Genomic DNA, 14138 nt, shown 5'->3' with positions numbered 1-14138 from the left:
CATGTACACAGGGAAATGGAGGCTCGGAACCATGACCTGTCTTGACCAGATGACACCATACCTGGAGCCAGGACCGGGGTAGGCAGATGGAGGCGCTGCTCTATGCAAATTGCTTAACTCCCCTGACTTTGTTTGCTCATGGGGGTAATCATGCACAAGCCACAGGGTTGCCTTGGGGATTAAATAATACCCTGATTAAATAATGGGGCCCATTTTCAAACGCAGGTACTATACTTAATGTAATTGTGAGACGCAGGTCCCAGTGGCTTTCCGCTTCACAACGCCTCTGCTGGATTTTTTTTTTTTTTTAAACATCACAGAGCCTTGCTGTACTCCTGGGACTTGCCGAGGACAAGGCCCTTTCTTCAGTCAGGCTGACCTAAGCACAGCCAGCCCTCCCAGCCCTCCCCGAGCCACAGCTGTGTGTTGGAAAGCTGGCCACTCAGGCCCGTAATAAGGAGCAGACCTCCCAACTCTTCGTTCCCTCTCCCTCCCCTCACGTAGGTTTTCAAATTAAAAGTAACTAAAAGCTAAATCCTAAAGAGAAGGAAATGGGGGGATGGGATGGAGGAAGTGGGGCTCTCTCCCTAGGAAAAGGGTGCCCTAAAATCCAGATTTAGAAGGGGTTCAGTCCTACCGCACCTTTCTCAACTCGGAAGCGTGTAGGCCCACCTGGGCTGGACCGGGCCACAAACAGACCTCTGGGTCTCCGGACCTCTGGGCGGTCTGTAAGCAGGCAGCACGGTTAGGGACCTTAGGAGCATTTGAAGCTGGTCGCCTGCCCACAGGGAACTGCTATCTGCTTCTTCCTAGACCCAAATCTCTGGACAGAAGGACCCAAGGAACCCAGAAGAGACGCTGCACCTTTAGCCAAACAGTAACCGCCAAGGAGAGGAGATGTGCGGGAACCCCTGGACAGACAACTCCAACCCCCAAGTTACACATGCTGGTCTGGACCCTCCTGGAGAGCTCTTCCTCTTTTTCAAAAGTTGAGCCTCTCTGCATACTGAGCGTGCAAAGAGGCTCAGAGCCAGCTTCCAAGCCTCCGCCGGCCAGTGCAGACCCAGGAGGCAAGGGCGGAGTCCTCGCCGCTCTCCCTCCCTCTCCCCGCGGGGACCCCACATCTGTGCGCCACATCCACACGCCTCGTCGGAGCCTTCCCTAGGAAGGTCCCTTTGCGGGGCCCAGGGAGGCGGCTCTTCCAGGCGGAGGCAAGTAGCAAAGGGGTGGAGGGAGGAAGGGGTGGTTAGCGCCGATTTCTTCTGCAAACCGCCAAACGGTTTGCATTTTCAAATTGCGAACCTAGAAATGCGCCCCATTCCATCAATCTCATTTTGGGGAGGGGGGATCACAAGTTTTTTAAACTGTGATTTGCACAACGAACGGCTTGGAGAACTGCTACAACCCAAGTCTTCTAAAGCAAAAGGACCTTCTGATTTCTCGAAGGAAGCCAGAATTGGGGGTGGAGCCGTAGAGCAGGGGAGTAGAGAGAGGAAACAAAACCCCAGCTCAGCGGGGAACGCCCACGAGAGCCAAAGGTGCGCGGCCCAGAGCTGGGGCTGGGGTTACGGAGGAGTGGGGGGCCGCAGGCTCGAGCCCGAGCAGGGCGGGGGAGATTTTGTTTTGGTTGTGCGAAGTTCGTAAGGCCCTCTTTTTGATGGTTGGCTCTACACATCTCTTTTCTACCCTTGCACCCAATGTCGTGTCGCCTCCGGGCCTGGACGAGCAAGGCCACGCCAGAACGGCCGTGCTCCCTGCCACTTTCCCCAACTTCTCGGCCCAGCTCAACTCTGGAGTTAGGCCTCCTTCCCAGAGGGCCGCAGCCCCACCCCCAACCCCCCGACTCGCGGTTTGGGGAGAAAAGACTCATTTTTAACCTCATGATGATTCCTCAAGGGAAAAACACAAGAGGTTAAAAATAAAAACCCGGTTTGGGCTGAGACCTTCGCACAGCTGCCCACGTCGGCGAAAGTCACCCCTCGGCGCGCACCGGGTGGCCTGGTCCCCCGCGGTGCCAGGGGCCGGAGCCCGGGGAGAGGAGAAAGGACCTCGCAGTCCGCCTTGGCCAGCGACACTTCTTGCCCGCGGCGGCTCCAAGACCACCCAGGACCCCGGGCGCCCAGGGAGCAATCTGGAAAGATCTTAGAACAACAAGGGAAGACAGCGGCTCGCTTCCCCCGCTTCCATTCCTCCCACCCGCCCCGCCGCCTCCCGGGCTGACTACGCTGCAGACCGTCCAGTCCCGAAGGCTCGGACCGGCGGCGGAGGGAGAACAAGATTCAAACCCGCCTATGAGCCGTGGGAGGCGCGGGTGGATGGTGGCTGCGGGGGCTGGGATGGTTTTAAGGCACCAACCGCCTCTTTTCGAGGGCCTGCAGGCCCCAAGTTGCTCCCGACCACTGGGTTTATTTTGCTTTTGCCGGGGACGCAGATGTTGACCTCTCTCCATCTTCGCTCGGCCCACACTCGCCAAAATCACCTCCCCCCGCCCCCCAACCATTTGCTTCCCTGCGCCACCCCCCGCCGGTGCGCTATCCCGAGAGTCAGCATCCCAGTCCTTTAAACCTTCTGGAATGTCACACATGGAAACCTTTAGCAAATGTTTGTTAATGATCATAACAAAGGCATCATTCAAATTAGGCAGGTAATTACTACCAGAAGGACAACTGGGTGCTCGCTGGCTCATCCATTCTCCATGCTTCAAACTCACGAGGAGTTACGACCCGAAGACGTCCCCGCCCAGCCTGCTTTTCGGGCCCCCTTTAAGCATCTCTGAAATGAACTGTGAAGTTACCGTTTGTGGGCTGGGAGCCCAGGGTTCGGGAGACCCCGGCACGACCGGGCAGGCAGTTTCCCAGAGCAAAGCAGGCCTTCCTGGGTAGGCTGCCTACCTTGCTTCCTACTTTTTAGGGTATTTGATACAAAAACTTAGATCTCAAGTTGTTTTTATTAATAGCCTGAAAGCCAGCACCCACCTTTTCCTATTATTCCGCACTATAATTTTTTTTTGGGGGGGGGGGAGGAGAGTCATGTTTCCCGGTTCATTATCTACAAACATTACGGTATCCTGTTAGCATTCCGAACAAGGGGCTGTTCATATATTTGCCTTCAATGATTTCCTGAAGAAACATGTGGAAGTAATAGTGAGCAGTGCAGTCACCCGAACTGAAGATGCACGAGAGGCGGGCGCGCAGAAGAGCTGGGGGGAATGGGGCCCCTAGCCCAGCCCCAGGCGTCTTCCCGAGCCTGACACCCCAGGAGCCCATCCCAGAGCAGTACAGGACCCCACACCTTTCTGTGACCCTCTCCTGCCGGCTCTTCTTGTCCACCCTCCTGAGGAAGGAGGTTGATGACTGTCCGACGTTCCAGGCTCAACCTGGACGTTGAAACCCTTCTGAGAGTGTGTGTGTGTGTGTGGGGGGGGGGGATGGAGGTAGAAAATGACCCCTTCCATCCAACAGGAGAACTCAAAATTAGGAGAAGGCGGGGAAGGTGAATGCTCTCCCCTCCCCCTCCGTCCCTTGGAAGCCCAACTTCGCCTGGTCTGGTTCCTGGAGCGTGAGCGCCCCCTTTCCTTCGCGAGCAGAATCGTTCTCTCCCTGTACAGTCTCTTGCCTCGAACTTGGGGATAGGATTTGGGGCTCCGCTCAACCCCAGGGCATCCGTAAGCTCCGTCCCTTGCGGAGGGAGGGAGCACGGGGAGGCAAACCTACCCTGAACGAGGAGGTGGCAGATTTGTTGTGGACGATTCCTCAAACGCCCAACCCTGCCTGAGCCTTTCTGTGTGAGTGATAGAAGCCTGGGCAACCTCGCCCAGATTACCCCGAAAACAAAGACACGACAAGATAAGTGGCTCCGAGGGAGTAAAGGTCATTCTCCTGGCGAACGTTCCAAACCTACGCAGACCCTCGGTTCTTTTGTACCTTCTTTCAAACCCGTTTTCAAAGCAAAACAAAACAAAACCAAAAACAAAGACCATCATCTTCATATGGGACTCAAGAGTTTGCCTAATCACATTAAGGGATTAGCAACTACCCCGCACTTTCCTAAAAGACCCCAAGTTGTAAAGACGCAACCGGTTGGAGACCTCTCCGAGCAGCCCCCTGTCTAGCTGGGCTAAAAATTTCTACAGAAGGGACGTTCTCCACTCCGGATGTATACTCTTTCTGGGTATTAAATGAAATTTCACAAGTTCTTTTTCTTTCTCTCAAAGAGCATGCAGAGCAACATAGCAGCGTAGGAAAATAACCCCCTAAACTAGGAGGCGAACTCATTCTGGAAATGATGGGCAGTTTGTATTTTCACGAACCTCTTTCCCGGCAGAACATCAACACCTCCCCTTTCCACCACCCCCACCCCATCTGGTCTGCTCCCCGCCCCCCAGTTGTTGTCGAAGTCTGGGGGTTGGGACTGGACCCCCTGATTGCGTAAGAGCAAAAGGCGAAGGCGCGATCTGGCTGCGTGGAGATTCAGAGCGCACGGAGTTCGAGAGAAACTTTTATTTTGAAGAGGCCAAGGGGGGGGGGGCGCTTCATTTCCTGACAGCTCTTTACTAAGAGCAAATGATTAGTTTTAGAAGGATGGACTATAACATTGAATCAATTACAAAACGCGGTTTTTGAGCCCATTACAGTTGGAGCTAGAGGGAGAAAAACAGGAGGGGACTCCAGGAGAGGACTGGAAACCGTGGACACTTTTAACTCCATATGTCGGATTTTCATTACGAATTGACATAGGAGGAGAAGGTAAGAAAGGAGAAAAAAAATGATTTTTGTCTCTAAGAGAAGTTCCTTATCAGGCCCTTTGGGCTCGAAGAGAAGAAACTTCACTCAAACTTTGGGCGATGAGGAAAAAAGTTGAATTCCAGCTATGTGTCCTGAGAGTCATTTATGTTTAATAAACTTCACTTGGAGGAAAGATTACCAAGAGCTAGAAAGTCTAGGGATTAAAAAAAAAAAACAACAACACATTTTCCAGACCTATTTTTAAAAGCAGTGTTTTTCCTACAACTCTATAGCCTCCCAACGAAATTGTTTAGGCTTACATTTTTGAGGTTTCTTTTGGGGTTGGGGGTGGTATTCGTGTATACTGGGACGAGCACCAAGTAATGCTGGGGAGTGGGGGCAGAGGTGTTTGCCCTCTTCTTGGCAGTAGGTCCTGGAAGGCGACAGGTTTTTAATGAGTATTTTCATTCCTCGCCCGCGGTTTGGCGGGACAGCGCTGCAGCGGGTGGCGTGGAGCGCGGCTGGAGGGCTGGGGGAGGCGGAGGGAGAAGAGCGCCGAGTGGGACGCGGAAGGGGTTGCGAGGACCGGAGGCGTGAAGGGCTCGGCTGGAGGGGGCCGGACCTCGGGTGCCAGCCGGGGGCACATGGCGCGGGCCGAGGGCGCGTAATTACTGGACGGCGCAGAGCGCTGGTGCGAGCCGGGGCCAGACACTGCACAACCCGGGCGGCTGCAAGACGAGCAGAGGGGGCGCGGACGGGGGCGAAGGTTTGGGGGGACTCCCCAGCCGTTTGCGGGATCAGTGAAGTGTGAGAGACAGCGGGCGCCAGTCCCGCAGTGCGCTGGGGTTGCGCGCCCGAGTGCGGGGGCTCAGGCGGCGCGGGCGGGCAGGCGGTCTGGAGTAATGACAAACACATTTGGCCCCGAGTGAAGAAGTCGTCGTCGCCTCGCATTCCAGCAAGTGGGTTTGAGGAATTTCGTACTGCGCTCCAAGGGGCCCTCATTGTGCGCTGTGGTCCCCACCCCCACCCGTCTCCGCGCGTCCCCTATCCTCGGTGGAATCTTTTTTTTTTTTTTTTTAATTTTTTATTTGCAAAGCCCGGGGTTCTACTGCTGCCCAGTCCCGGTCACAGGAAGGAAAGGAGGAGGATCGCCAGAAAAGTGCAGAACTTTTCTTAGGGGAAGTTAGGGAAGACTCGGAACGGAAAAACTAGGTTCCCAGGTAAAAGAAAGATGGTAGGCGAACCGGCCTCGTCACCTTCCTCCGGGCACCTGAGTTCAAGACCCGCCCCCCTCTTTGCGTGTCCCTTTCCTCGCGTGGCACTCGCCGCCTGCACTCACCCTGCGCTGCTTCAGCCTCTCCAGTGCCCCGATTTCACTTTTTGCTCCGGCCTCCTTGCCTGCTTCGGAGCCTTCTCCTCGCGCCCCTCCTTCCTCCTCGTCTATCCCCGTGGAAGTCGGCTTTTACTTGTGATATTAACTTCTCCCGGTTGTGCGGGGGAAACGGGCGGCGTCGGTTTGGCTCGGAAACAACTGGGATCAGCGGTTCTGTTCGGAAAGGGTCGCAGCCAGCTCAGAGCCAGAGGGGCCCGAGTACGACTGCCCCGGGGGCCGGGAACCGGGCCGCCTGGCCAGGTGTTGCCAGTGTCCTGGCCATACGTCTCCGACGGGAAGAAGTGCTGGGCCGTCTGTCTGTTGGCTGCGCGTCTTGCCAGCAGCCAGAGCGCCCGTCCCTCTCTCTGCTTCCCTAGCCCTGCTAAGACCTCAGGATTGCAGAACGAGTGCTTGGAAGAACTTGCCACCCACTCCATCTGCCAGAGTGAGAGGCAAACCCGGGCTGGAGAGGGAGTGTGGATGGCCTTTATCGGGTCCGGACTGCCCCGAGCCCGGCCCAGCTGCCTGGAAAAGCCCCGGGCTGCGCCGTGTGGGAAATGGATTTTTGGCTCCTCAGCCGAATTGCTCAACGTTTTGGACCGACTCGTCTCGCCGCAGTCGCTCGCGACCAGAACTAGGCAGCTTTTTAGGTCAGGGAGATACCCGGGGCACGCGGGCAGGACAGTCAGCCGCACAGCTCACGGGACTAGCACCCCTCAGCCCAGCGAGCGTCCGGGCTGCTGGAGGCCAGGGAGAGCCCCTCCGGGCTTGCCGCCTCAGCCGCAGCCCTGGTGGCTCCGGCTTTAATATCTCCCACCCTTCACCCGCCTCTGACCCACTCGGCCCCTGGAGCTTCTGCTTTGCATCCCCTCCCAGTTTTCTTTTCCTTTTGGTTTCCTCCTCCTTGGTTTCCTTCTTTACACTCTCCTACGATAAAGGGGCCCTTCCTCCGCTCCCCGACAGGCGAGAGCCCGTCCGTCCCGGTTTTGACGCCCTGCTCAGTCCCGGCTTCGAGTCTCTTACACAGTGTTGTTTTTGGTTTGACCCAAGTGTGGCTTGGGTGAGTCCCCACAGCGGGGGTGGAGAATGGGGGGTGGGGCTGGGGCTGGGGGAGGGGCCGCGAAGGAGTGGGTAGCTGACCCTCGGGCCTTGCCCCAGTCCTTAAGTGGACCGAGAGCAACTCGAAGCAGAGCCCCGGTTCCCGGCCCCAGGTCGCTTTCTTCCTGGGGCGCGGACTGGGGAGGGGTGCAGGGGGAGGGGCAACGGGCCGGGCTTTCCAGCTGCAAACTTGTCTGGCGCCGAGGCGGGCCCGTTTTGTGCCTCCTGGGGACCGGCCGTGGGCGGCGCGCAGCGCCTGGACGCGTCCTGCAGACGTGGTGGCCAGCGCCTTCCTGCAGACTCCGGCGGGTGGGACTCCCTCTGGCCTCCGGGGAGCTGCGACAGGGCTGCGTGTTGCTGATGGACGAGTGGCAGTTCTGGGGGAGAAGCTAAAGCCTGGTCGGAGACGGAAAGGTGCGGCTCTCAGCGTTCCTCGAGTCTGGCTTCGAGAGGCCCTCGAGCAGCATCAGCCGTCGGGGCGCGAGGGGGTAGGTCCCGCGCGGGATGCAGGCTCCGGACGAATTGCTTTTCTCTGCTGCGCCCTGGTCCGGGCTCTGCTGCCGCGTGTCTTCTTCTGAAGTGGCTTTGCGGCGTTTCCTTTTGTTTAAAACGGAACAGAGAGCCGGGAATCTGTTGGAAAATAGGTTGGAGTAACTAAAGAGGACCTCGGGTTTGGGGCGCTCCCCTCCCAGCCAACGGCAGTCCGTCCTCCCCTTCCCGGAGAGAGGGAAGCAAGGGGAGCTCGCGGGCGCGAGAGTGTACTGGGCAGCGGGGACAGAACCGACCATGGGGGGTGTGTGGCAGGGGGAAGGTTCGGCTCTTTAAAGACGAGGAGGGGTCGTAGACTCAGCGCCCCGCGGCCTCCTCTGCCAGCGGCTGCCCGCGACCGTGCGGCTCTCGGGCCCATAGGAGGCGCTGGCGCGCGGCTGTAACCCTAAACCCCGGCCGCTCTCCCTCCACCCCTCCCGGCCCCCTCTCAGGTCTCCGCCGAAAACAATGCAAACGCCCAGCGTCGTGCTCCGGGCGCCGCGGCCTCCGCCGCTCTGAGGCCGGGAGTGCGGCCGGTAGGGACGCTCAGCTCCGACCGAGCGGGTGGTGGTCACCACCAGCCCCGGCGTGACAGAGCCGCCGAGGGCGTGGGGGCGGCGGGGAGGGAAGCGGCCGGCGCGGGTTCGTGTGCGGCAGCGGGGCAGGAGGCGGGACCGTGCGGAACCTCCCCGGCGAAGGTGGTCGGGCTGCCGGGCCCGGCGGCGCTGTCGGGGACCCGGAGCCGGAGCGGCCGGCGGGCCGGGGAAGATTCCCGGCGCCGCTGCGCCCTCTAGTGGCCGCCCGGAGCGCGCGCCCGGCTCTCCTCCTGCCTCTGGCGCTCGGCGAGGCGGACGCGTCGGAGCGCAGCGCTGAGCCCGAGGGCCCCGGGCCGACCGACCCAGTCAGCTTCGCGGCGGCCCCAGGGCTTCGGATAGACGCCGGCAAGCACGGTGCGTGTGGCTCGGGAGGCGCTCGGGTGGCGGGAGGGGCGGCGTGCAGGGTTTGGGGATGCGCTGGGGGCGTCGTCGTGATTGAGTATGAGACTAGCGGAGGAAGGCGCAGGGGATGAGGTCCCGGGCGCTTTTGGGGGTAGCCGCCGACTTTGGAGGACTCCCACAGGGTCTCCGGCGCGGGCGGCCCCTGGCTGTTCTAGGACCCTACGCTGTTGAGCCACGGGAACAGTCGTTTCCAGTCTGCCCGTGGTTCCCGGCGGCGCGGCCGTCGCGGCCCCCGCCGGGCAGGCCTTGTTCTTTGCCAGGGGTGACAGTGGCCTGAGAACCGATCGGGCTGCCTGGCCAGGGTCACGGCGTCGCAGTCGCCCCCCGGCGCGGCCCGGGTGGGTTTCCCTCCCGCGGTGTGCGCCATCCCCGGGGTGGCGAGAGCCTGGGGAAACAAAACCCGGATCCTCCGACCTCTTCTCCAGGGGGCTGCTTCTGCCGAACCCTCGGAACCTGTGCGGCCTGGCGTGGCAGCGCCGTCTGCCGGGCTCCCGAGGCCCCGCGGCCCTAGCCGGCTGGCTCGCAGCGACGGTGCTGGTGGTGCCTGTCCCTCCCCAAATTCTCCCAGGGCTCCGAGGACAGTGGAGCATTTTCGGCAACAGTTTGCCTCTTCCTGCTTCCATTCTCTGGGCTCTGGACTGAGGTCACCGTGACTCTTAAAAGTACGATGGGAGAAAGGAAGAGATTGGAAGTTAGGATTTGAGACATTTTAGCACAGAACTTTTCAGCGGTGTGTGGGTGTGTGTGTGTGTGTGTGTGTGTGTGTGTCTCCACGGAGCCCGGGACGCGCGTCTTTGGACCAACACTGTCATCTGCTGGCCACACTTGAGAACTGCAACGACCCTCTGGGAATGGGCTTCGCGGAGATTGTAAGCAAGTTGTGGCTTGAGGAGGATGCATTCCCTGCCTGGTAGGGCCAGGTGGAAGGTGACGACGCGTTTCTTACTACAAAGCTGCAAAAATCACGGGGCTGATCGCATTTGTTTTGTGGGCTTTTGTGTAGTTTCTGCCTTAGTTTGTTCTTTGCATTTGTGTAGTGAGCAAGCTGCAGCTGTACCACGTCTGACTCTCAGAGCAGATCTGTCCAGAAACTGGGTGGATATTTGCATATCCTTTTATGAGTGCAGCGCTGGAGTCAGGAGCTTGGTGATCTTGAGTTCAGGTGCACTGTAAGCGACTACACCCAGCTTTGTCTCGTTAAGAGTCACACCAGTTTGGCAACAATGAAGAGGAAGTCTCGTTTCAGTTTTCCGTGGCTAAGTATCTGGTGCAGAAGAGCAGAAAGGTTTATGGGCTCCGATTGTCCCATAAAATGCTCCCGTGTGAAATACTCCCGCCACCACCCATCCCTGGAACGTCTGATGGAACGCAGGGAGATCAAAACGGCAAAACGGCATCTGGTGGGGTCCGGATCCTGGTAAACACACCCTCCGTGAAGTTGCCACCGGTGTCGACCAGCATTTGGATTGCTGGGGCTAGAGCTACGAGACGGGCTAGAACGTTTGTCACAAGGATAAAGTGGGATATGTAATTTTCACAGTTAGAATTAACTTAGAGCTGAAATTAACCGAGCCTCGGAAATCTGAATCTTGAGGTTGTCAGTGGCTTTGGGGACCGTGAGAGAGTCTCCTGTGGCCTTTAATCATGCCAGGGTGGGGTGAAATTCAAGATTCAGCAGCTCTGCAGCGGGATGCATTGAGCCGTTGGCTATCTTTGTGGATTTCTGAGAAGGCTAGCCTGCTCTCGCTTCTGGAAATAGTGCCCAAGCTCTGTTTACTCTCTAGCTTAGCATGTTGTCTTTGGTTATTGAGTTGCCTTCCAAGGCTCTTCACTTGTGTTTGCAGAACAGGGGTGGAAGCCCATTAAGGACAGAGGGTGCAAACAGATTTCTTTTTCTAATGTGACCGTGTGTGTTGGTTCGAATTAAAACAGCCTGCCTTGATCGTCCAGCAGGCCTTCATCTAACCTGAGTTTAGATCCTCGTCTTCAGTATGCAGGTGATGAAGGGCAAGTTCAAAGGCCTATGGGTCTGATTCCTCAATAAGTAGAAGTTGAAGGAGTTACTCTGACGTTCCTTTCATCTCAGACATTTGGGCAGGGGGTCACCTGGGTGGCACAATCAGTTGAGTGTCCCGCTGACTCTTGATTTCAGCTCAGGTCATGGTCTCGGGTTTGTGAGATCAAGCCATGTGCTGAGCACAGAGTCTGCTGGGATTCTCTCTCTTTCCCTCTCCCTTGGCTCCTTCCCCCACTCACGTTCTTTCTCTCTCTCTTTCAGGTAAATAATCTTCATAAAACATCTTAGGAGTCTGCAGGACTCCTAGGTCGATATAAAAACCAATGGCTGCAGTTTCCAAAACGCTCTTGACTGAACTGTAACTTAGTCTTTATAATAACGTGGCAAGGCAAGCCAGCAAGTTAGGTGTTCCCGTTCCCTGTAATAGAAGAAGAGCCAGAGGTTCAGAGAGATGGATTAAGCATCGATATGGGATGAACCTAGTCCGAAGCGATTTCCATCGTACTTCGGAGAGAAGGAATGAGAAAGACAAGGGAATGCCATGGAGGAACTACGGGTCCCTTGGCCTGAGCGAGAACGTGGCACACCTCTCTTTCCCCTGTTTGTTTCTCTTAACTCTTGGCCGTGCTTTTTGCGTTGTGGTTATAGAGGATGAAGCCTGAAACCAACTTGTAGCTGGCATGAGAAGATACGATTATGATTTTTTAGCAAAACAGATTTTGTTCTTGCTGACTCCTTTCTCTGAATCTGTACAGTTACTTGCATTTGCTCATGTGACTTTTGGATATGCTCCTGGATGGGTGGGTGGGTGGGGTCTACTGATTAAGGGTTAGCGTTTACATCCTGGGTGGAAAAGCCCCAGAAATAACGAGCCTGACTCTTGGAGATCCTCGCTACATGCCCAGTAGGCAAGGAGGCCATCCTCTCCTGTTGTTTTCCATTGCCTCCCTGTAGGGCAAACGCTGCAATTACTCAGGATGAAATTGTCTTGAGTTACAGATGAGTAATGACACGAAACTTCCCAAATATGCCCGGGTTTCTAAAAACCAGGGAACTACTCTTATCAGAGAAGGGAGTTGGAAGTCTTCAGCAAATACATGTTGATTCTCAGTGTTGGGATCGTTATCGCTGGCTCTCAGGTCTCGCTTTCATTGCCCACGTAGCTTGTCACTAAAGATTCCTCCCTGGCATCAGGGTCGCTGTATCTGCAGGCACAGAAGGAAAGCTGGTGGGGCTGGCCCAGGGCAAAACGCTCCTCAGAGCCCTTCTCCTAAGCTCGGGAATGCTTTAAAGATGCACCATTGGCAAGTCCTGCTACAGAAATACAGGGTATAAATGTGATAAAACCCAAGACATCAAGCTGTCTCTGGAGGGCTCCTTTGAAGTTGGCTAAGTGGATTATCAGTGGGAGGCTGATATTTATGTGTACAAACACACAGGCCGGTTACTGCTAATTGTGGTAAATCAGGCTGGCCTGCCTGGCTGGGGACCTGCTGTGCCCGTCACCACAGCAGTGAGGAAACCCTGCAACCCCTGCCCCCCTCCCCTCAAGCTCCCCGGGTACATGCCAGGAGCCTCAGAAGCCATCAGTGAGCCAGCATTGTGCAAATTGCATTTGGGTTCACAGCGCTGCAATTGTATTTCTCTCACTAGGGTGAGCAGAGAAGGGAAGCAGAGCCCCAATTTGCATGAGGAAATAGTGCTGGGAGAGGGAGGGAGGGGACCCACAAGGCTGAAGCACTGACCTTCCCTTGAGGGAGACCATATGGTGAATTGGAGAGAGCATGGCTTTTGCATCACACAGACTTCGTGTTAGAATTCTGGCTTTAGCACTCACTCTGTGACTTGGGGTGACTTGCTAAACTTCTCTGAGCCTCAGCTGGCACTTCTAAAATCAAGTATGTCTCAGGGTTATTATTAATAGACATGGCATACAGATTTAGCATTTTTTTCCTGTCCAACCCTCCCCTCCCCGCCCCCTGCCAGCATTCTGCCTTTCACTCTGTCTTCCTCCTGCATTTTCCCGGTAGAATTTGATGTAGCAGAAATCTGGGTTGTGCATATGGGTCATCTGAAAGTAAAAATGCAAGATGAGGGGCTAACCACAAGCATACATGGAGTTTTTTGTTGTTGTTGTGTTTTCTTGGTTTGTCTGTTTTAGGCCAATGTACTCAGGAAGGAATCATGAACACACATCTTCATTTCCAAAGCTAGTCGTGGAACAAATGAAATCCCATGAAGTCCTTTCATTGTATGCTTTGGGGTTTTGAGCAAGGCAGGGACCCAGGACATCCCAGGCTAAGGCTTAGGTGATTTTTTTGGTGGGATATCCTAAAGCTTGCACCCCCACTGGTCCTCCCCCCGCCCCACCCCGTCCACACCTCTAAGCCTGAGCCTGCTGGGCCCCCCTGCCCTGCATGGCAAAGGGACGTCCTGCAATTGACATTGGTTTTGACTTTAAAAAACTTGACATCAGAATGGCTCCTCGATAAAAAAAAATACTTGTTGTAGCCGAAGTATCTTTTTTGCAAAAGGTTGTGAAGGATGTGGACTTCACCATGTACTCTCTGTAGCAAAACATGCCATTGACAACCTATTTTTGAGCGAAAACAGCTCCATTAATGGAAGTTGAGTAAATAGCGTGTGCTTTTCACATTCTTCATTTCAGTGGGTTAAAAGGAACAGTTCTTCTATACACTTGGATGCATTCTGAGACCATAAAAGCCAGACTTTCTGGAATTTCAAAGCCGTGTGCGATCCAAAAGGGTTTCAGCTTCAGATGGCTCCTGTCATGATCTTGGGGTCCTTTTGGGCTGTGGGATTCTTTTTTAGGTATCTTAACTGCTTTAACCATGAATCTTAAGGCGAGGTATTTTCGACTAAAATGATGCTGTTAACGTTTTCCATATTGCAAAGCACAAAAAGAACGAGGCTCACTGGTGGTTTTATTGGCTAACGCTGCTTCTGTTTGACGTTTGATTTTCCAGTTTTCTGGAATGATGGGGACCTCCCTTCTGGCCCTGCTGATCTTAGGCTGTCTTCTTCCAGGTAAGGATCCCAGTACTCTCTGACTTCATTGTTCTGGGGGAAGCCTTGCCTTCTAAGTTCTGTGCTCTGGGAGTGTGTTCCCAGTGCTCAGCAAACACAGTCCAAAAGAGGGGAGGGAAGTCGAAAATGATGAGAAATTAATGTAGAATGACCACAAACCTTCAGTTCCCTTCGCTGTATCGTGCTAACTCCAGTTAAGAAGGAATGCTCACCAGTGGTAATTTTAATATATGTATAATCCTGGCATGGAAACGTGGTAGGAAAAATAGCCTAAATTTTGCCCACCGTGCTTTTCCCCTGGGACATGGGTTTCCCGGGGACTTCACGAATGATCAAAGGAAATAACTCATGTC

General features: G+C 55.5%; 1 protein-coding gene across 5 annotated transcripts in view; it reads left to right on the top strand.

Annotated features, from left to right (window-relative positions):
- Nucleotides 1-1192: 1192 nt before the first annotated feature.
- Nucleotides 1193-14138, top strand: part of PDGFRA (platelet derived growth factor receptor alpha) — a 44684-nt gene continuing 31738 nt past the window's right edge. The window contains exons 1-3 of one of the 5 annotated variants that reach the window (XM_032851467.1): nt 4560-4745; nt 5821-5944; nt 13725-13785. In XM_032851467.1, the coding sequence (XP_032707358.1) occupies nt 13734-13785 (52 nt within the window). In that variant the 5' untranslated portion in view covers nt 4560-4745; nt 5821-5944; nt 13725-13733. Of the gene's footprint in view, nt 1212-4559; nt 4746-5820; nt 5945-7298; nt 7609-7659; nt 7683-13724; nt 13786-14138 lie in introns of those variants that run through there. The other 4 variants (XM_032851482.1, XM_032851500.1, XM_032851472.1 and 1 more) reach the window with 4 other exon arrangements.

Source organism: Lontra canadensis, unplaced genomic scaffold (assembly GCF_010015895.1).
Source record: "Lontra canadensis isolate GAN:19392208 unplaced genomic scaffold, GSC_riverotter_1.0 scaffold1, whole genome shotgun sequence".
In the NCBI taxonomy this organism is placed as follows: Eukaryota; Metazoa; Chordata; class Mammalia; order Carnivora; family Mustelidae; genus Lontra; species Lontra canadensis.
The sequence above is the reverse complement of the archived record's forward strand: the minus strand, read 5'-3'. Positions and strand labels throughout refer to the sequence as shown.